This window comes from Protopterus annectens, chromosome 7.part0 (genome assembly GCF_019279795.1).
Source record: "Protopterus annectens isolate FY-2018-M chromosome 7.part0, PAN1.0, whole genome shotgun sequence".
Classification (NCBI taxonomy): Eukaryota; Metazoa; Chordata; order Ceratodontiformes; family Protopteridae; genus Protopterus; species Protopterus annectens.
This window is the reverse complement of record NC_056739.1, coordinates 1,993,617,305-1,993,640,061: the sequence shown is the minus strand read 5'-3', so window position 1 is coordinate 1,993,640,061 and position 22,757 is coordinate 1,993,617,305. Positions and strand designations below refer to the sequence as shown.

The 22,757-nt window shown below is 42.8% G+C and overlaps 1 protein-coding gene across 2 annotated transcripts in view; it reads right to left on the bottom strand.

The window, feature by feature from the left end:
* LOC122807290 (host cell factor 1-like) overlaps positions 1 to 22,757 on the bottom strand; it is a 3,131,707-nt gene that overhangs the window by 171,656 nt on the left and 2,937,294 nt on the right. For both annotated transcript variants that reach the window (XM_044078414.1, XM_044078415.1), the window contains exon 16: positions 7,148 to 7,415. In XM_044078414.1, the coding sequence (XP_043934349.1) occupies positions 7,148 to 7,415 (268 nt within the window). The remainder of the gene's footprint in view (positions 1 to 7,147; positions 7,416 to 22,757) is intronic.

Here is a 22,757-nt window from a genome sequence, read left to right as displayed (position 1 = left end):
TGTACCACATTACTGTGGTGTTGTCCGTCTTTATTGCAAGTTGTCCTGGCTGTAGTAGATCCTTGAAGGCTGTCAGAGCTTTCTGTACAGCTAGCATCTCTTTTTGATTTATGTGCAGTTTTCTTTGTTCTGCAGTCCATAGGTCTTGAATGCATTACCCTGCCATGTGTGCCTCCCAGGTCTGAAGCATCTGTTGTGATAGTTTGCCTGGTTGGGGGCAAGGTGAAAGGCTGACCCTTGTTGAGGTGACATGCCTGTGCCCACCATAGAAATTCCTGTTGAAGGCAGGGAATGAGAGATATCACTGTGTCTAAGCTGTGGCTGTGATGAGACCATACGCTTTTTAGGTACTACTGTAATTTCCTCATTTGCAGTTTTGCAAATGGTATTATCAGAATGCAAGATGCCATGAAGCCCAAAGCCTGCAGAATTTTTCTTGCAGTTAATTGGGTCTTTGTTGCCATTGTCTTGAAATATTGAGTCAGTTGAAGTTGCTTGTCTGGTGTAAGATAAGCCTTCTGAGCCGTTGTGTCCAAGCTGGCACCCAGGAATGTCATTTTTTGTGGGGGTACTAGTTTTGACTTCTTTTCGTTTACTGTGTACCCCAGACAATTTAGTAGATGCTTCAGAAAAGCCAGATGATGTAAGAGAATGTCTTTTCTTTCTGCTTGGATGAGGCAGTCGTCCAGGTATGGATATATTTGAATTCCTCTTTGTCTGCAGTATGCAATTACTGGTGCCAGGCATAGGTTCATAGGTTGGTACTAGGCTATCAGCCCTAGGGCCTATACAAGCCTAGCCATAACAATTCCCTGGCTATTTCTTCCCACATTATTTACTTTCCTGGACCCCTGTCTAGCAGGGCGACTGACGTGATCCCTGGGGTGAATTTCCTTTCTCCCATCCAATCGTCAAGGTTCCTCTTGAAGAGGTCCAAAGAGGCACTCTGCTTGACATGTATGGGCAATCTATTCAGAGTCTGGGGAGTCTCTGGGTCAGGAACCTATCCCTCCAGCATGTTTTGTTTATTGTGATGACAAGGTTTAGATCCCTGGAGTGTGTAGCTCTGAGGGATTGGGATTTCTTTAAGTGTAGCATGTCCAACAGCTCTGGGTTTGACATGGCCTTGTATATTAAGCAGAGATCGCCTCTGAGTAGACGATATGCGACAGAGTATAGCTGGAGTTTTTTTAAGGTGGTCAGCGTAGGGCATCTGCTTTAGGCCTGTGATTCTTTTAGTGAGGTATTTCTGAGGCCTTTCCAGTTGTTGCAGATGTCTTGAGAGGTACATACCAAATGGGGCGTTGTATTCTATAATGGGTCTAATGAGGGATGAGTACAGTGGGACAATGACCTCCTTTTTCTGGATGAAAAGCCCTTCGTGATGAGGTGTGCCACATAGAAGGATTTCCTGACTGTTGTGGCGATGTGGTTATCGAAGGTGAGACCACTGTCCACCTGTGTCCCTAAGTCTCTTATCACACTTTCTGTGTTTAGTGTACTGCCACCTATATGGTAATTCATGGATACATGTTTTTCCCAAAGGGGATAACAATACATTTCTTGGCATTGAGCTTGAGCCCATGGCTCTGGCACCAAGCATCTGTTTCTGTAAGGCCCTTTTGTAGAGTATCCACATCATTTGGGGATTCAATAATGGCTCCCAGTTTGCAGTCATCTGCAAACTTTGTTAGCCAGAGTCCCTTAGTGTTGACCTGTACTTCAGAGAAGTAGATGCCAAACAAGAGCGGCCCCAGGACTGAACCCTGAGGTACTCCACTTGTCACTTGTCTGGAGCTGGATTTGGAGTTGGCTACTTTTACAGTGTGGGTTCTATCAGTAAGCCATTTAGCAACCCATTGGGTGACATAGGGATTAATACCCAACTTAGTAAGTTTATCTATGATTCCAGAGTGGGGGATGGTGTCAAAGGCCTTGGCAAGGTCTAGATAGGCTGTGTGGACCACCTTACCCTTGTCCATGGCTCTGGAGACTGATTCAAAGAAGTCAATCAGGTTCAGGAGACAAGATCGGCCCTTCACAAACCCAAACTGGGTGGGGTCCAGTGTTTGAAGGTTGCCAATGTCTTTGTTTATAAGTTCCATGATAATACGCTCCATGGCCTTGCAGATAAGGCTTGTCAGACTGATGGGACGGTAGTTTCTGGGATCCAAGGTGGATCCCCCCTTGTGGATTGGGATAACTGTAGCTCTGTGCCACTCAGTGGGCACAAAACCTGAGGTGAGGCATTTTGAGAACACTCTGGGCGCAGTAGATAAGCCAAAGGGCAGTGCAGAGAATTGATAATGGGTTGAACCTGCAATGAAACGGAGGTATCTTCTGCAACTTTGTCTGATAGGGACATGCAGGTATGCCTCCTTGAGGTCCAACGTTACCAGCCATGCTTCCTTGCCCAACATGGGAAGTAGCTGTTGTAGTGTTAGCATCTTGAATTTGAGAACTTGTAAGTGTTTAGAGTTGAAAGGTCCAGAATTGGTCTCCAAGCATTGTCCTTTCTGGGTACTAGAAAGAGCCTTGAATAAAATCCTTGGCCTTGCTCTTGAGTTGGTACCCGCTGAATGGCTCTCATGGTCATGAGAGCTGTAATTTGTTTTTGAGCCTCTGCCCTTTGATTTTGAGGCAGGTTTGGCATTCCTCTTTTCATTGGCAAGGTTTGAAAGTGGAATCTGTATCCTCGTAAAATTATGTCTAGGACCCATTTGTCCTTTGTGACCATGTGCCAGTTGTCTGCAAATAGCGCTAGTTTTCCCCCCAGGGGGCTGACAAAAGAGCTTTGTTTGGCCAGCTGAGGTGCAAGTCACTGAGTTTGTCTTCTGGTGGGTTGAGACCTGTCTTCTCCTCCCTTCTGGGATGGAGTGCCCCATTGGCAAGGTTTATACTGGGCTTGTGGTTGTCCTCTGCCCCTTGGTCGCCTGTATTTACCCCTCTGAGGTCTGTCAGTGGCTGGAAAGGACCAATTTTTTGTTGGCCAGTTTCTGCTGAAGCGAGGGGGTTGTACTTGTAGGAAATCTTTGACTGTCTGCATTGATTTCGCCTTATCTTCCATTTTCTTTAAAACTTCTTCTGCTTTAACTCCAAAAAGAACATCCTGCTGTAAGGGAGCATCTAGTAGTTTTGCTTTAACATGATCAGGCAGACTTTGTTCCTTTAACCAGGCATGCCTACGTATAACTGATCCAGTGACAGCTGCTCTGCAGGAGGCCTCTAAAGAATCAAACCCACATTGTAAGGTATGTTTGCCCACCTGCTCGGTGGCATACAACAAATCCTGTACTTTCAATTCAGATTGTTGAGGGAGGGAGGTTATCTTTTGTTTTAACTGAGAAATCAAAAATTGCTGATACTGAGAAATCAAAAATTGCTGATACTTAAGCATATGAAATTGACAATTTAGTGCTCTCATAGCTAATGTGGCTGAGGTGTAAACCTTTATCCCCCACCTGTCTAGTGCTCTTGAATCCCTTTCAGAAGGTACTGGGTTTTTAGCCATGGAAGCCTTAGCCCCCTTGGGACCCTGGGAGATAGTCTCTGGGTCAGCTACTGGGCTTTTGTAAAGAAATTTGTGGGAATCAGGAACTCTGTAGTATCTGTCAGGCTTGGCCGGAGCAGGAGGTAGAGAGTCTGGGTTGAAACTGGATTCTAAATAGACATCATCCACAATGTCCAAAACAGGAGGGATGGCTAGAGGCCTGTGTTAGGGGAGTAAAAGAAACTCTCTGAGCCTTTTCTTGAAATCAGAGTAATCCTGACCTTCCCAGTGAAAATGTTCCCTCATAGTGTGTAAAGTTTCCCCAAAAGAGTAGTCTTCAGGAGGAGAAGCTGAGGGAATAGAATCCTCAGCATCAGAATCTTCATAAGGAGAGAAGGAATAGTCTTGGTCCTCAGAGGAATCCGTAGAAATAGACAGTTGCTCAGAGGAAGCAGAATCTTCCTCTTGTCTAGGCCTTTTGTCAGGAGGAGGCCGAGAACCCCTGATTAGAGAAATCAAATCTTCAGCCATTTTGAGCATCTGTTTCTTAGGCATAGGGCCCTGAACAGGAGACTGAAGTGTAGTCTTTTTTGATTCAGAAGGAGTCTTCGACTTGGAAAACGTTTTGACTGTAAGAGTCGTCGGTCTGAATACGCCTTCAGAAACCAATGGCGTTTCTGAAGCACCGACATCCTTGGAAGGTAAATCGTCGGAAGGGCCTGAAGTAAAAGGCTGCGTCGGCCTAGTACATTCCGTCAAAATATCTGTAGCAGTCTCGGGATCCAGAACTGCGGTAGTCAAGGGCTGCGTCGGAGCCTCACTGATAACCGGAGACCGGATCAACCGAGGCCTTGGAATCGGGCTTAGGCCTGGGCTGTCGGTCCTTGCCCCCTGCGCTTTTTGTGCACGCCGGTAGTCGGTAGCTCCGACGGCATGTTATAGTTAAATTTTCTACCAAAAAAGTGTTGTGCGAAATCAAATCGTCTTTTAATAGTACGCTTATTAAACCTAGCACAAAAACGACAAGAAGTGACGTTGTGATCAGGGCCTAGGCAAGGTATACAATAAGAATGAAAATCCTTATGAGGTATTTGCTTCCCACAAGAAATACAATTGTTAACTTTTTCTGACATCGGTCTGAGGCAAGAAAAGTTTCCCCAACGGGGTACTTAGCTTTATAGAAGACTTCGGTCTGAAATTCGAATTCGACTTGAATATGGAAACACCCCCACCTTTGGAGCTTTGGTCCAAGTTCTGGGGCCAAAAGGTGTGGAATGAATTATAGCCTGGTGTGTAAGGGTGCTTTCTGCTGCCTTGAACCAGGTCTCTGTTACAGCACAAATGCCGATGTTCTCCATTTTAAGGAGTGCTTTGAGCAAGTGCATTTTGAGATTTAGACTTCTAACATTGAGCAGCATGACCCTCAGATTGCATTTGTTTGTAGCTGTTACGGTGGTAATTTGGTCTTTGGAACACCACCTAAAAAGGCACTATAGGGGTGGCAAGAGCATTGGCCAGTATCCAGAAGCCCAGGGGTGACAGATGCAGGCCATCCCTGGGAAAGCATTGAGGTCTGTCAATCATGTCATCCCAGGCAGACAGATACTGGATCCCCTTAGAATAACACCAGAAACTTAGCCAATTGTTGAAATCAATCATTTTCTGCTTGTACTGTGGTATCATTCTGGCTGATGGTAGGATGCTGCTCAGGGCTAGGGTCATACCTGCCTGGGGTACATAATCCAACAGCTCCACCATGTCTCTTTTCAATGTAGTCCAGGGAAGTACATCTCAGGTCATTCACATCCACATGTACAATGATAGAGTCATATTTCTACCTGTTGTTGAGGGACCTGAGTGTGTGCGTTATGTGGCGGATCCTGGTGACTGACAAGCAGCTGACTGTTACTTTATCCTTATTCAACCTAGTGAGTGGGACATCAGTGTGCCTCTCTATCGATTCATCTATGACTAGTGTGTTGGGCATGCTGTTTTGCCTTAGGGGCTTTGGCTGAGTGGCATACTGTTTTGGAGAGTTATGAGTCTCGTGATTAGTGTTGTGTTGTGCTGGTCGAGTGCGTTTCTGCCTTGGAGGTCTCTGCTGTTTGGGTATATTTTTATTGAGAGCATCCGTGAAGGTGAGTGTGTGGTTTGTGTTTTTATGTAAAGGCAGTGCTGTTGTGTGTTCTGGAGGGCTTTGTGTTCCATGTGGTGTGGTGCAAGTATTGGCATTCTTCTCCTCTTCTCCTCTTGACCAGCTATTCTGGTCTTGGCTGGAGAGTGCGTGGCTTCCAATTTGGATATATAAGTGCATCTTTCGCAAGTCTAAGTGTTGGGAGGTAAGAGGAGAGGGTTGTCAGTGTACGACGCAGTTGCTACATTGCCTCAGGATGCCCAAGTTCACCAGGTTAATTGCAGAAAGCAAAGAGAACTAACCTTTAGACATGCCTGGAGGAGTGGGCATTAATAATAAGTACTGGAGCTGTTTCCTTGTAGAACATTTAGTGCTGGTAGCATTTTTGTGTGCTACAATAACTGCTATAAGTCTGGTAAAGTGCTAGATTAATAAGCTAGTAAAAGTGCAGGAGAGGAGAAAACTAGCAGATCTAAGGGAAAAATTGAAGAGGAGACTTTGGCACTGCTCAGAAGCTTACCGTCCTGGATACAGCAAATCTGTATCTGGACTAGACTAGTTACAGGAAAGGCAGGAAAAGCGCAAACATGGGCTTTTAAACCACAAAGTTGAAAGAGATGGAAAAACTGCCCAAACGGCCAATAAACTACAACTTATGGGCTAGAAACCACTTCTCTTGTGGTAGATAGGCTACCTGGTGCTTACCACTCCCACTGATAAGGTAGAAGGCTTCCCTGAAGCTTACAAACAGTCCTGGATACAGCAAATCTGTACTTGGACTAGACTAGTTACAGGAAAGGCAGGAAACAAGCACAGATGCTGGCTTTTAAACCAGAAAGTTGAAAGAGATGGAAAAAAACTGCCCAAACGGCCAATAAGCTACAATTTCTGGGCCAGAAACCACTCCTCTTGTGGTAGATATGTTACCTAGTGCTTACCACTCCCACTGTGATCTCCCAGTAGACTATATAAACTAAGGAGATTGATGGAAGCAGAACCCTCCACACATAGCAAGCCCAAGAATAAAGACAATATTTTCAGAAATACTCATTAAAAAACTCAGAAATGTTGCATTTAGTAGAATATAACACAATCTGTAGAAAGACAATATATATATTTTTGTTTCGTATTAACAACGTTTAGTCAAATGTCTTGTGATATGGACAGCAACAGAAAAAGCAATAGTTAATTCCTAATGTACAACACAAACTTATGATGAAAAACATTGCCAAAAACACACCATAGCTACACATAAAAGGAGAGAAAATATAATATCATGGCACTCAATAAGATAAATATCTATTAATTAAACTGCAGTCTAGAAGAGGCAAGCAAAATTTCATCAAATCAACATTAAAAGTTCCCAAGTGTGCTAAGTTGTCTAAGACAATGTCAGACATATGGACATTCATACTCAGGTTAATTCTACCTTGTATATCGTATGGCATCAGTCTGCAGTAACTAGATTAATGCATATCTGTGTATTGCACCATGTAACTTCACTTGGATAGCTCAAACCTTACCTTGGTTTTGAAGGATGTCCACTGAAGTGGTTATGGATGTGTTGGTGGTATTGGTTTCAGACGTTTCATGCGGAGGGTTTGAACACATGACTGTCATTGCTGGCACTTCCTGTACATGGGACTGAGTTAGGGTTACTACAGGGGTTATTTGTGTAGGAGCCACAGTTACTGCAGAGTTTAGTATGTGTGCTTGTTGCCGTGCTTGTTGCTGAGCCACTGCACTGCTGGAGCAGGCAATAATTCTAACTTGCCCAGCTTCCGAAACAGGCTGAAAGAAATAAAATAAAACAATTACTAACAAACACATGTGCATGTATGTGTGCATGCACATACAAAAAACACACAGTGGCCCAGATTCCAAATGAGGTGCTCTCAGTGCAAGTCAGCCCTGATTCAGTAATACTTGCTCTAAGTGTAAGTGATTTACTTTGATGTAAGGCCCATCTACAAACAGGCTTACACTGGGGGCCAGATTCCAAAAGACCTGCTCTCAGTGCATTTTGCTGCGTCTACATCATATCTTTTCAGTTTCTCGATAATCAGGTATTACTTTATGTAGGCTAGAACAATCACTGTAAATCGGCTATAGAGTAAGTAATTTAAGGAAAACAAGTATCAGGATGCTGTTCCACTTAATGGAAGAAGAAATATATTAATGTAAATATTATTTACTCAGTTGCTAGGTTATTATCACACAAATTACAACTTGCCCATTTATCTAGATCTACATCAAGATATTTATAATCTGGAAGTGTTTGCATAGGTAGTTTCATACCCCAAGTAGACTTAAATGGTAGACAGAAATTGCTGGAGGTGTGATGGGAAAGCGCAGGGTATCTGGGAACAAGTTTTTGGAATGGAATGAGCTGATAGATTATAGAACTTCCCTGCTGGGTATGTTGTCCGTACTGCTGGGGAAGCAAACTATTTCAACTTACAAAATGCTTCTTCTGAGCTAATATATAGAAACTGAATTGCACAGATAAAGTAAAGCCTTCCTAAGTTTAATGATATTGGCTGCAAAAAAAAGCAATTAGCAGAAAATGGAAATGACAAGCAAAACCATCTGTCACTGAATTGTTGAATGCTATAAAGAAGATAGAAGAACTAGAGGCAGGATCTTTACAAAGATGAAGGATTAAACTACACAGAAATAAATCAAATCTTTAGGAACTATACATACAGAACAATGTTCTGACATTTCAGGGAAGCCAGGACTTGAGCAATCTATGTAATGTTAAACTGAATAATTGTTAAGACAACAATCATGTTTTTATAATGTGTACAAAAGAAAACATCATGAAGGTTTTCTCTTTCATAACTGAATGCATACTCATGCCGCTATGCAATATTTAATATTAATAAAGAGGCTTAAAACCATGGCCTTTAGCTTTAGAACTTCAGACACTAAACATACTGCCATCTTAAAAGTAACTAAACTACTTAAAGTGGAGTGTGACTCAAACATGCTTTCTAATTATATATAAATGACTTTTTTCTGTTTTGCTCACAAATCCATTTAGGTTTCTATACATACTTAGCATCAGGAAATACTAAATAGGAAGTCTACTTGCAGAAAAAGCATCATGCACTACACAACATATGCTTTTACAAAAAACGAATCTGTAACACACACTAAAAAAATCTTACCACTATAATAATGCTCCATGCATGACAGCATGATGTTGTTTGTCTTTTCGGCTTTTCCCGGTTAGGGGTCGCCACAGTGGAACTCCGGTCCACTAATGATTGGCAGTAGATTTTTTATGGTGCCGAGTTGCCAGCCCGACGCCCAACCTTCAACGAAGGCACGCCCATTCACACATGTCTTTTGGAGGCCACTCGACCGCGTGGAGGACATGCAGACTCCACACAGAAGGCACTCCAGCCGTGTATCGAACAGGAGAACCTCTTGCTGTGAGGCAACAACGCTACCGCTGTACCACCGCGGCTTCTGAAAGTTAAATTGCTGGAGCAAATGTTCTAGAATTTACTGATCAGGATAATACAGTTGCTTCTGCATGACTTTATACAACCCATATACACATGGAAACCGGTGTTTTTTTTTGTCTGTCCTTGACACAGACTGCTGTGAGGGAAAGGTTAGTTTGTTTTTCCTTATACTGCTTTCTTGTATTTTGTATATTATGATGCATTTTCATTGCATTGTGCTTTAACAGCATTCTGTTTTCTGTTGCATGTTTAAATTAGGAAAGAAGCAAAAGCTGCGTCTCTCATGAGTCACAGAAATTAGAACAGGTCACTTGTGGTTAATCACCTGTGAAATTAGCGAGGAACTAGGAACAAGACCTTTTATTTAAGGGGAAAAAGAAAACATTTCAGGGCTTTAATGGAAAAGCTCACTCAGTCTCTGTCACAGGCTGCTGTTAGGGAAAAGTCACTTTGTTATTCCCTAAATTGTTTTCTTGCATTTTGTCCTGCTTTCTTATACTTCATTTTTTGTGGTACATTTTCATTGCACTGTGATTTAATTGCACTCTATTTTCCTTTCCATATTTAAAACTAGAAACGAAATCCAAGCCATGTATCTTGTAAGTCAAATTAGATTTTCCCCACCATCCCACCCCGGAAAGCTATGTTCCAATTCTCAGTTACCACCTCAGGATTAGTGCTTCTGTTTGGCTCCTAGTGACAGAAGAAGCAAAAGAACATTATTTCCTATTCTTCATAGAGCCTAGTGACAACTGGAAAGCCTGATAATTGTTTCTCAGGATACATTTTAGGATTAGTGCTACTGTTTTGCTCTGGCGAGAAAAAGGAGAAGGAGATCACTCATGCCTGACAGTCTCTGACTGAACGATATACGAGTGTGGGACTTTCCAGATTTTTTCTGAATGCTATTCAGGCATCTGCTGGAAAGCTACAACAAGCCTGCAGACTCCTACAACAAATGGGATGAAGCAAAGCAACACTGATTCTCAACTGTGTGAAGATGTGGTGAGACCAGCACTAGTGACAGCCAAATGGCAGCCAATAGTGAATCACCTCTATTCATCATTCTTAACAAACTTAAATGATCTTCAAACTGAACACTGATGTAGTAGTCTAAGTAATATGGGTTACATCTTGTGAAGGATACAACAGCTGGCCAGCTTCCAAAGCTCGAGCTTGGCTGACTAAGACTGGCTTGGAACCAAGCACTTTACAGCTTTCCTGCCGCCAAGCAGAGTGCTCCTCTGAGGGCTTACAAGGAGTGGGAGAACACCGTGACTTCTCAGACCCTCTCATAAAATACTAGGCGTGGTAGCAACTAGGATTCCTAGAACCTTCATGCATTCCCTGTCAGTGCTGAAGGGTGTTTCTCACAGTCTGTGGTTTCCCTGACAGCCAACCTGCTGCGCCTAGGAAAGCACTTAGAATGCACAAAGTTTTCAGTTTTTCAAATGTTTATACACTAATCTCATACCTGACCCAGCAGCTATAACTTTAGTTAAACCAGATGCTGCCAAACATTTTTCTAATTCTAATCCTTCTCCTTCTGACAAAGATGGCAAAAGCTACAAATAAGTCTGGGAAACTGTGTTTGCTTCTGCAACTCTGATTTTTAGAATTCTGAATTGTCAGGCCCATATGTTAAAGTTTACATTGACTAAGTATGAAAGAATGAGGAATATTTTGGATGGATTTTCCCGTTGGGAGGAGAAATCTGCTGCAGAGGGTATCAAAAAGTGCAATGATAGAGGTAAGCTGATTCAGGAAATCTCTCAGCTTTTTCAGCACTTCTCTGCTTTTCAGGGGATTTCTCCTAATCGATTAAACCAAACCCTTTTCTTTCCTCCAGCCCTACACCATATATTTTGTCTCAGAGGGTAACAGAAGCAATTCCACCTTCCCAGTTGGGAAAAGGACTTTAGTGACAAAGAAAGAAAATGCCAGGAGATGAATTCTGGATTTTCTTTCCTGAATCAGTTTGTGATAATGCCCAAGTTCAAAATGCTTTCAGTTCACAAGCTGTTACCCCTACCTCCTCATTTGAGTTCTTTTTAGTAACCTTAGATTTAAAAAATGTAAATCAACACATTCCTATTCATCTAGATTTCAGATGTTTCCTAAAGGTTTGTGTATCTGAATCACTGTCAGTTCTCTGGCCTTACCCTTTGGGTAAGTCACTGCACCAAGAATGTTCACAAAGTACCTAGCTCCTGTCAGAGACCTTTGCAGGCTACAGGGTATCCACATTTTTCCATATTTAGACTTGCTTACCTTTGCAGACTTTTTCAAAGTGTCAAGAATCTCTGACTTGGGTAAGAGAGCTACACAAGCTGAGATTCCAGGAGAACATTCAAAAGTCATTTTTGACTCCATCACACAGGATTGTGTTTCTGAAGTGCCTGCTAGACACCTCAGTACAAGCAGCTTTTCTTTCATAAGCAAAATAGATCTATGTTTAGTTCTGTTCCAGGGATTTTTTACTCAGATTTCTGTCACAGCAAGGGGATACCCTCAGGATTATGGGTCTCATGGCATCCATGATTCTCATGATACCTTGTGCAAGAATCTACATGAAAGATACAGTGGTATTTGAAGTCTCTCTGGTCCCAGCACCAACAGCCATTATCTTTTCATATCACTTGGTGGGGATATGAAATACACCTGAATTCAGGTTTTCCCTTCTCCTCTCCTGCTCCAAAAAGTCAGTCACAACAGATGCCTCAGATTTGCTTGAGGAGCAGTGTCAATGGGGATAATAGTATAACATTAAGTCACTAGGAGAAGAAAGACAGACCAAAGCACATACAGATGAAAGAGATGCTAGCTCTTATAAATACTCATCTGTGGTCCCCAGGACCTCTTCAAGTTACAGACAATATCACAGTGATGTGGTACACAAACAAACAAGGGAGAACCAGATCTCACACCCCCCCCCCCCATGCATAGCCTTGTTAGCAAGGGATATAGCTTTTGGCACAATCTTACTCTACATGCATTTTACATTTCATAAGAGCAAAACTGTATGGCAGACATGCTGAAAATAACAGAGAGAGACCCTCAAGAGTACAGACTAGGTCAGGGGAGTCTTCCAAGATATGATCCATCAGTGGGGAAATCCTCAGTTTTTTTTGCCTCCACTCTAAACAAACAACTGGCAGCATTTTGTCCTGGACTGGAAGACAGATGACTTTTCTTATTCTTGGACAGATATGTTCCTGTACACTTTTCCACCCTTTCCAGTGATATCCAGGGTACTTCGGAAGATTCAGAAAGAATCCTCCAAGATCATTGCAGTGACTCCATTCTGGCCCAGGCAACAGTGGTTCTCTCTTCTTTTGGAAATGGCCAGGGTTAATTACCACAAGCTTCCTCACAGACTGGATTTATTCACATAAGAACAGGGGTGTTTGATATATCCTGACCCCAAACAACTACAGATGACTTCTTGGATGATAGGGTCTTAATACCTTTTAGGCACATGTTTACTGAGGAAATGCAGCACTTACTGATGGAAGTAATAAAGCCTGCTACTAAAACAATCATATATAAACAAATAGAAACGGTTTTCTAGTTGGTGCCAACAAAACAAAAAAGTACCCATTCAGGGCTAGTGTTTCTCTGGTTTTACAATATTTGTGCAAGTTACTATCCTATGCCCTGTCTTACTCCTCCATCAAGGTTCATTTAGGCCATTTCAGCACATCTGACCATGGATCCCCATCTCTCAATAAATTCTCATGTCAAAATGTTTTTGAAAGGGGAATCACATAAGAAGCCTCCCGGAAACAAGTGGCTTCTCCTTGGGATCTTATTTTTTTCTTACAGAAGCTAACACTTGTTCCATTTGAACCAGCTCACCTGGCTGACTTGAGTTTAACATGGAAAGCAGTTTTATTAATTGCTCTGACCTCTGCAAGAAGGGTATCTGGGTTGCAAGCTCCTATGGTGGGTCAACCTTACCTCATATTCCACAGAGACCATGTCTCTTTAAGAACTAATTCTTCCTTTACTCCTAAAATGGTATCCGAGTTTACTTTAAGCCAAACTATCTATCCTTGTCTTCTTTCCTGAACCCAAAAATGAGACAGAAAGGATACTTCACACCTTGGATGTCCACAGACAACTCAGGTATTATCTTGGCAGAACAAACTTTTAAAGAACATTTGATCAGCTGTTCATTTCTTTTTCTGAAAGAAGGGACAACACTGTGTCACAGCAAACTTTCTAAACAGTTGTTTCAGGCTATTACCTTTTGTTACACCCTCCATAACAAAAGTACTCCTGGCAGGGTCAAGGCACATTCTATCAGGGCCTTAGTTTCATACATGGCATTTTGGAAAGGGATGGACTTGATGTATGCTAGAACCAGCAACTTTGTCCTCTGTGCATACTTTTACAAAGCACTATAAACTAGACTCCTTTTCCAGGTCTAGTACAGGTTTTACTAGGACCATTCTCCAAGGGGGTCCTGGACCCTTTCAACTCCAAGTTATACTAAACTATGGTAATCTACTCATAACATATGCTAATGCAGCAATGATGAAAATGAATAAAATAGCAGGACTGTATAAGTGAACCTACCATAAAAGGAGAAGTTTGAATGATCATTGCAGCAGTACTCTCGCTCCCTCCCTCCATTCCCCTTGTTTTTTGGTATATTTTTTATACTAGAGTGTGGGCATGTGTTTTTGCTTCTCCTAGCAATGTCCTCTCAGGGCTTATTCTCCCTCTTTCAGTTAGCACGAAAGCTCTGAAGGGCTTGGCACCCAAATCAATCTTTTTAGTCAGCTCAGCTCGAGCTAAAGGTTTGGACATGTGGAAGGTACCTTGAAACTTTAGAAGCTGAGTGGCTGTTATATCTTATGCAGGTTATAAACAAAAGTTATGTACTTGCCATAATGATAGATCTGTGTTGTCTGCTTCCTCCCTTCTTCAAAGAATAGGTTATCAGGTCTGTCCTGGATCTGACTTTGGCCTCTCTCAGACTTTGGATCCAATGCTCAGACTCTTCCCTGTATCCATAATTCCCTCCTATTAGCAAGTTACCTCTGATCGAGTTTGCCTATTCCCTATGACAAAAAGCCATTACACTTTCTCCAACAGGAAAAATATTACAAAGAAGGAAATAAACTCCTGAAATACATGACCATGCTGTCAGTCAGTGCAGTCACTCCAGAAACAATGCAATATGACAAATGGAAGGGGGAAGGGGGGGGGGAGTTGAAGAAGGACAGAAATAGGCAACATGGATCTATCATTATGGTAAGTACAAAACTTTCATATCAGATGATGTCCCCAGCTACCATAAATCTTAAGGAGGACTCATGGAAGGATACTCTGGGAAATAGTTAACACAAAGAAAGCTCTAGACATGGACTGCAAGTCCAATTTATAATGAGATATGACAGTATGGACATTTGACCAAGCAGATGGAGCATAAAAGTCAGCAACTGGCACTTTGGAGAAAAATGCAGTCGAAGTAGCAAGTAACCTAGCAGAATGAATCTTAGGCGTCCCAAGCAAAGTCAACACTTCTCCTTATAGACATGGGAAACATTCAGGTAGCCAGCATAAGACAGTTACTTTGGGCACACTTTTACCAAGTTTTGTTGAGGAAAAGGACACAAACAACTGGTCAGTCTTTCTGATGTTCTTAGTGCAATGAAAATAGAACCTGTGTTGACAATGTACATCCAAAATGTTGATGATGCACATCCAGAAGATGTAGCAGTTACTCCCCTTTACTGGCAGCACAGGAAAGAAAACAGGAAGTTGACAGACTGGCTGAGTGATAATTCAGAAGCCAGCTTAGGAGTACAGGATGGATTTGTTCTCAAGGTCACTCTATCCTTGTGGAAGACCAAATAAAGGACTTTACAAGAAAGGGTGTGAAGTTCTAACACTCTTCATGCAGAATTAACTGCCACTAAAAACAAAGTTTTCCAAGAAACATCTTTCAAATCAAATGAGGCTGCAGGTTCAAAAGAAGATCATGTCAAAGACTGCAGAAGAATGGAGGCAAATCGTGGAGGAACAAGATCTTTAAGGGGAGGTCATAGCAGGAAAGTACCCCTTAAGAAGGCCTTAGATAATTTAAGGGAAGCAATGGGTGATTGGTTTTCTCCAAATGTGAAAACTGGAGAATGTTGCAACTGGACCATGATAAATCGAGTAACAGGAACCACTAAGACAAAGGACAGCCAAAAAGTCTAAAACAGTTGGGAGTGGAGCTGAAAATGGGCCTCTATTTCTACTGGAAGGCCAAACTAAAAATATTTTCTATTTACTTTTGTAAATCTTCCTTATCGGGGGTTTCTGTGAGGAACTCAGAATGTGTATTACTTTGGATGGAAACCTGGATTGTCTGACTATCATCAGAATTAGAGAAACCATGCAGTCAACTTGAAGGCCACTTTGTCCAGGTGAGGTTTCCTGGAAGGGTGAGAAAAAGTCTGGAACAAGATCCACAGCACCAATGAGAGCTGAATCAGATGAGACCAGAGGAAGGAAAACCAAACCTGTCAAGGCCAGAGGGGAGCAATGAGGATTACTGTAGCCTTATTCCACACTGCCTTCTAAATAAACTTTGGTATGAGAGGAATTAGAGGATAAGCATAAAGGAAACTGAGGGCGGCAAGTGTGGACTAGAGAACTAGGACTTAAGAAGAAGAGAAGTACCACTGTCCTGGAAGAAACAGTGGTATCTGTAATACCTAAAGAGGGTAAAGATCCATCAGATCCAGCTTCATACAGGTCCATTTCAATACTAAACCATGATTACAAAGTGTTCATGTCTATAATGGCTAAAAGAATGACAAAATTAATGCCAAAACCTGATAAATATGAATCAGTGTGGTTTTGTGGAGGAGAGGCAAACATTTGACAACATTAACAGAACACTGATGATCCAGAGGGAAACCAAATGCAAGAAAATACCATTGTTGTTGGTGGGTCTTGATGCAGAGAAAGTATTTAACAGAGTAAGCTTGGACTTTATGAGCAGGGCAATGGAAGCACTTGCATTTCCTGAAAAAATTATAAGGTTGATTAGGAGGATATATGATGGACGGGACGTGAGAATTAAAGTGTGTGGGGTCCTCTCTGATAATTTCTGCTTGAGCAGATGAACCAGGCAGGGGTGTCCTCTTCCCCTTTATTATTTGCAATATATTTAGAACCATTAGCAAAGAAAATAAGGGACTCAGAAATTCAAGGAAATAATTGTCATGCTAGTCAAGAAAAGCTGGCTATATTTGCAGATGATCTTATTTTGTACCTGACAAAAACAGAAAAACAAATTACAGTGTTGTGGAACATTTTGAGACGGTTTCAGATCTTTTTGTGATAGAAAATTAATGAAGCTAAAACAACGGCAGTAGTGGTAAATTATGTACCCACACATAAACTGGGTCAGGAACACCCATATGTTTTTAGTCCTTTTAGTCTTATAAACAACTCAGGCATATTTTTATCAACCAGAAAAGTTGTGGGTAGCAGTTAATAAAGAGCTGAAGGATTTTATCTGGGAGGGTAAGACAGCAAGAGTTAAGTGGGATAAGATGATTCTTCCAGTAGAACAGGGTAGATTGGGAATACCCAATTTGAAGGGGTATTTCAGAGCTACACAGTTAAGACTCCTATCCATAGCACAAGCAGAAAACTATAATTCAAAGTGGAAAGGGATGATGATGAAACATGGTGGAAGCTCAAGAAACAAGGAGAGACTGGGATTTTGGATGCAGGCCTTTAAGGAGAATAACAATAATCATGCAGAATATTATATCCATAAAGTAGCAGAAGGTATTCTAAGAGCTGAACCAACAATGAAATGGAGAAAGGAGATTCTGCTCATAGGGATGACTACAAATAGGGATACAGACAATAGGGGGGGGCCGGAATTTATTGGAGAAAACTGGCAAAGGAACCAAGGTATTGGGAGCAAATAAATAGACCGGGAAAGATAATAGAATGGGAAGACGCCAAGAATTTAAGATTGCCTTCCCTATCAGGGATTGATATCAGAGTAAAGGCAAAGAGAAAGAAATAGTGGGGTCCTAAATGAAAGACCAGCACTGGTAGAGTTTTTAATAGAATCTAGAACAGAAGCTCCCATTAGAAAAGGAATAATTAGTACAGCATATAAAATATTGCATGCTAACTATAAAAATCAATCAGCGGAGGTTAGAAAGGATTGGAAAGAAATACTGGATAAGCAATTCACAAAGAAACAATGGGAGGATATATGTGTCTCCAAAATATGCAAAAAAATTTAGAAGATGTAGGATTTTTACCTGGAAATGTTTACATAGATATTTTTATACCCCAAGTAGACTCCAGAGAATTTTTCCTCAAGCAGACAGTAAATGTTGGAAGTTTGAAGGGGAAGAAAGAGGTAATTGGGATCATATTTTCTGGAAATGCAGCGAGGTGGTGGACTTTAAGGATTCCCTGCGGGATGTACAGTAATAGATGCTGGATGAACAGATTGATCTGACGAGGGAGATGATTTTTCTGAGCTATGATGCAAAATCAGAATTGCCTGGACATGGTAAGGGCTTGCTGTGTGTCTAGTAATGGTGGCTGCCAAAAAAGCAGTTACTAGAAAATGGAAATCAAAATTTAAACCAGCTATACTGGAAGTAGCGAATATATACTAATCAAGATAAAACAACTGTAATTTAGATCTTTAGACAAGGGTAGGAGCAAACTACATAGGAAAAATGGGAACTGTGGGAACAATACACCCAAGGGAGGAATAAGGTCTAAAAGGCGGCAGGACTTAAATGAGCTATGTAATGTTTCAGGGAGAAAGACTGGGTAGATTATACATGATGTATAATGTTTGCGACTGGGAGTCTGTCAGTATGGTTTGTGATGTAAAATATTTGCAACTAGGATTGCGTCCGTGTGTTTTTTTTTCATTTATATAAATATGTGATTGCCTATGTAGTAAGTAATGGTTTAATAAAGATGTTTCTTGTTTAAAAAAAGGCAGGAATTGAATAATTTATGTAATATTGCTTAGGTTATATGATATATAACAATACATGTGAAGTATAATGTCTGCTATGTTAATATAGTTTGATTACTTTGATATGAATGCAAATGTGCCTATGTCACAAGTGATAATTCAATAAAGGTGTTTGGAAAAAAAAAAGATCATGATGACTGTAAACTGCTTCTCTGACACCAGGATCGCTAATATTACAAGGGTCCTAAGGTTCCATAAGCAAGACAAACGTGACTATGACCCAGTAGTAGCCCACGTGGGACTGAATAACCAGATGCGCTCCATCCAAAGGGACATGCAAAGAGACATGACGGAACTTACTATGCATGTGGTAGAGGCAGGATTAACACTGGTCTTGAGTAGTATCTTGGCTTCACCATGAATGATGCCTACATATAAAGACAAGATAATTGAATTTTACAATTGGTTAAGTAACTCAGATTACAACACCTTATCTATGAAACCCCAGTCCCAACTTATTCAGAAATATTAATTACCCATCTACAGCTAAACTAAAAAAAAACATTATAGAAATTACTACTTATAACCTTCCAGGCAACAAACCCCCCCCCCCCCCATTGTAGAACATGTACTTAACTGATCTGCCTCCACCTTTAAACAGGAAACTTTTAGTTATGTACTTACCATAACTTCGGATGTATGGGATCCATCTCGCCTACATTCATAACTGATCGGCTCCGACTCGGCCAACTAATACACTAGCACGAAGTCTCTCATTGGCTGGGCTACTACCTATCCCAGGATGCACTACACCTGCTTCCCCAGATCTTGTCTGTTCGCTTTCATACATCCATGCAAACACAGAAAAACTAGTAGTCACTATAACCAACTAAAGTTCTTCAAGAAAAGATTTCCAAATGGGACTACAGCTCCTCTTAATCCGAATGGAAGGGGGAAGGAGGGTGGGTACTTATGAATGTAGGCGAGATGGATCCCATACATCCGAAGTTATGGTAAGTACATAACTAAAAGATGTAATGGGATCCTATCTCGCCTACATTCATAACTGATGGGACAGCGTCCCTAGCACCTAAATCCCGGGTGGCTCATTGGAAAACACTCCTGAGAACTGTGGAACCAAAGGAAGCTCTACCTCGAGAAACCACATCCAATTTGTAATGAGAAATGAAAGTGTGCGGAGAAGTCCAGGTTGCCGCAGCACAAATATCATCTATAGATAATTTGGAGTGAAAAGCTACAGAAGTAGCTATTGGCCTGGTAGAATGAGCCTTGACTGGAAAGGGGAGGTCTTTGTTAGCCTGTGAATAAATAAAAATGATACAATCTTTAATCCATTTAGCTATGGAGGTTTTTGCTACTGGTTGACCCAATTTGTTCATTGCAAAGGAAACAAACAATTGATTTGATTTCCGCGTGTGAGCGGTTCTATTCAAGTAACAACGCACTTGTCTATAGACGTCAATTGATGCAAGATATATTCTGCGTTATTAGAGAACTCTGGAAAAAACACTGGGAGCTCTATAGTTTGTTGAATACAGAAGGAAGAGGCTACCTTTGGTAAAAAGGAGGGGTTTAATTTCAAGGAAACTCTATGCTTGTGAAAAATCAAATAGGGAAGATCAGAACAAAGAGCTTGAAGTTCTGAAACCCGCCTGGCGGAAGTTATGGCCACTAAAAAGGCCGTTTTCCAGGACAGAAATTTTAAATCGCAGGTAGCAGCTGGTTCGAAAGGACGGGCAGTTAGGGCAGCAAGAACCATATTCAAATCCCAAGGGGGGACAGGATGAGATATTGGAGGCCTAAGGAGCCATGCTCCTTTAAGGAAAGCCTTACAAAGTTTGTGAGACATCAATGAAGGTTCAAAGGAAGCATGAAAATTAGAGATAGCCACTAGCTGAACCTTAATGGTAGAAACTGAAGAGCCCAACTGAAAAAGGGAGGCCAGGAAATTCAGAACCTCCGATACTGGTGCAGTAAGGGGCTCTATACCCCGTTCCTGAGCCCAGAAGGCAAACCTTTTCCATTTGCTGGAATAAAGTTTGACAGTGGAAGGTTTATGAGAAGAAGACAATATGTGGATCACGTCCGGAGAAAGAGAATTGTCTCGACTAAAGATGGAAGTGGAGTAACCATGCCGCCAACTTCAAAGACCTGAGAGACGGGTGAAACCGTCCTGACTGATGAGTCAACAGGTCTGGCACCGGGTCCAGAAACCATGGACCCTCTACCGCATGCCTCTGTAGGAAAGGGAACCAAACTTGACGAGGCCAGTGCGGGGCAATCAAAATCATCTCGCTCTCCAGGTAAATGGCCTTCTGTATTACCCTCGGTAGGAGGGGAAACGGAGGGAAGGCGTAAAGAAGACCGGGGGGCCAAATGTGGGTCAGAGCGTCCCTGGGAATCTGTCCCTGGGAGGGGAACGCGTGAAGAACTCTCTGCATTTCGCATTGTGAGGGCTGGCAAACAGATCGCAGCAAGGGAGACCCCATTTGTCGAAGATTTTCGCAGCTACTCTCTGGTTGAGGGACCACTCGTGGGGTAAAAGAATGGTTCTGCTTAATCTGTCCGCAATCACATTGGATTTCCCCGGTATGTGCGTTGCCATTAGAAAGTGGTTGGTAGCTACCGCCCAGTGCCAAAGTCTCATGGCTTCTCTGCACAGTGGGTAAGACCTAGTTCCACCTTGCTTGTTTATATACCAAACCACCGACATGTTGTCGGATAGGATAGCAATCGGACCTTGCGGAAGAGCGTGATGGAGAGCTTGAAGTACCAAGAGTACCGCTCTCATCTCCAGGATATTGATATGCAAATGCGTTTCCTGGATTTGCCATGTGCCTTGGACCGACCTGTCCAGGTAATGACCCCCCCACCCTACCTGGGAGGCTTCCGTAGTCACAGTGGCAACGGGACGTTGAGGAATAAAGGGTCGCCCTTGGTCGAGATTGGATTGGAGAAGCCACCAACGCAGATCCCGACGGCAACTCTCCGTGATCATGACTAGATGGTTCAAGGGAAGTTCCTGATAGGACCACTGAACCGACAGAAGCCATTGTAATATTCGCATGTGAAGTCTGGCTAAAGGGACTAAGAGTATGGTTGACGCCATCGAACCCAACAGTTGTAGAATCCGATGGGCCGGGGCTCTTAATAAGGGAAGGCAGGATTTGACTTGATTTTGTAGAACCTGAATTCTTGCTGCCGGTAAAAAGGCGCGCATTCTTTTTGTGTCCAAGTCTGCGCCTATAAAAGTAATACGCTGAGATGGCTGTAGTACAGATTTTTGCCAATTGAACGTAATCCCCAAGAAACGGCCCAAGGTGAACGTGGCGTGAGCCTGGAATAGTAGATGCTCGGAGGTGGCAGTAAGGAGCCAGTCGTCTAGGTATGGAAACACTTGGAATCCCAGACTCCTCAGGTGAGCAGTCACCACTGCCAGACACTTGGTGAACACCCTGGGGGCTGTGGGCTGTGGTGAGACCAAAGGGCAGTGCTCGGAATTGGAAATGACTGACTCCGAGGCGTAAGCGTAAGTGTCTCCTGGACTCTTGAGCTATCGGAATGTGATAGTAAGCGTCCTGGAGATCTATGGAGCACATCCATGCATCTTTCTCCAGCAAAGGAAGAATAGATTGAAGGGTGACCATTCGGAATTTGGACTTTTGCACAAAACGATTCAATGAACTGAGGTCCAAAATGGGCCTGAAGTCCCCTGTCTTTTTTGGTACCAAAAATAATCTTGAGTAAGTTCCTGATCCGATCTGGTCGGTGGGGACAGGTTGGATGGCTCCCTTTTCTAGCAGCTTTGAAACCTCTATTGCTGCCTGATCCCACTGACTGGGTGGTACGTCCGGGATTTCCCTTAAGGAAAGGGGGGGGTTTGTTGAAGGGGATGATATATCCTCCGGTAATAATGCGAAGCACCCACTGATCGCTTGTTATGGATTTCCAAGCTTGTGGGTGCGCCGCAAAACGACCCCCGACTGGCTCCGGAGTTGCACAGTCGGGCAACAACTCAGGGACGCTGGTTGTATGAAGAACCACGAAAGGAGTCGCGGTCTCCAGAGTTACGGGGGCCTCTGCCACCTCTGGGGCGGCGTCTTCCAGAATCCCCCCCCCCCTGCCTCTGGAGGGGGAATCACTGGGTGGAGTAGGGAAAGACTTCTGAGATTTTCTGAACCACATTTTCCCTCCTCTCTGAGCCTTGGGGTAAGGCCTAGAAGGAGCGGAAAAATGGGCCCCAACGGCAGTCAGAGTCTTGCCCTCTTGCTCGCACCGAGTTAGTGTGTCCTTCACCTTGGGTCCAAACAAAGATGACCCATCAAAGGGGGCGTCGGCGAAGGAAGACTTGAAGGCCTCTGCGAATGAACACAAGCGTAACCAGGCGTGTCTCCTGAGGGCAACGCCTGTTCCCGCTGCTCTACTCGCCCCTTCGGCCGCATACGAAATGAGCCTCATGGACGAGTTAACGATGGATAGCAGGGTAGTCATCTGGGCGCCAACAGTCGGGGCCAGCGCCTCAGGTAGATTACCAGTGAGGGAGTCATTTAGCTCTTTAAGGAGGTCCCTTTGGAGCCTAGTAAAATGACATCAATAATTCAGCGACCGTAGGGTAAAAGCTGCTGAAGACAGGGTACGCTTCCCGTACCTATCCATGCTCCTGGA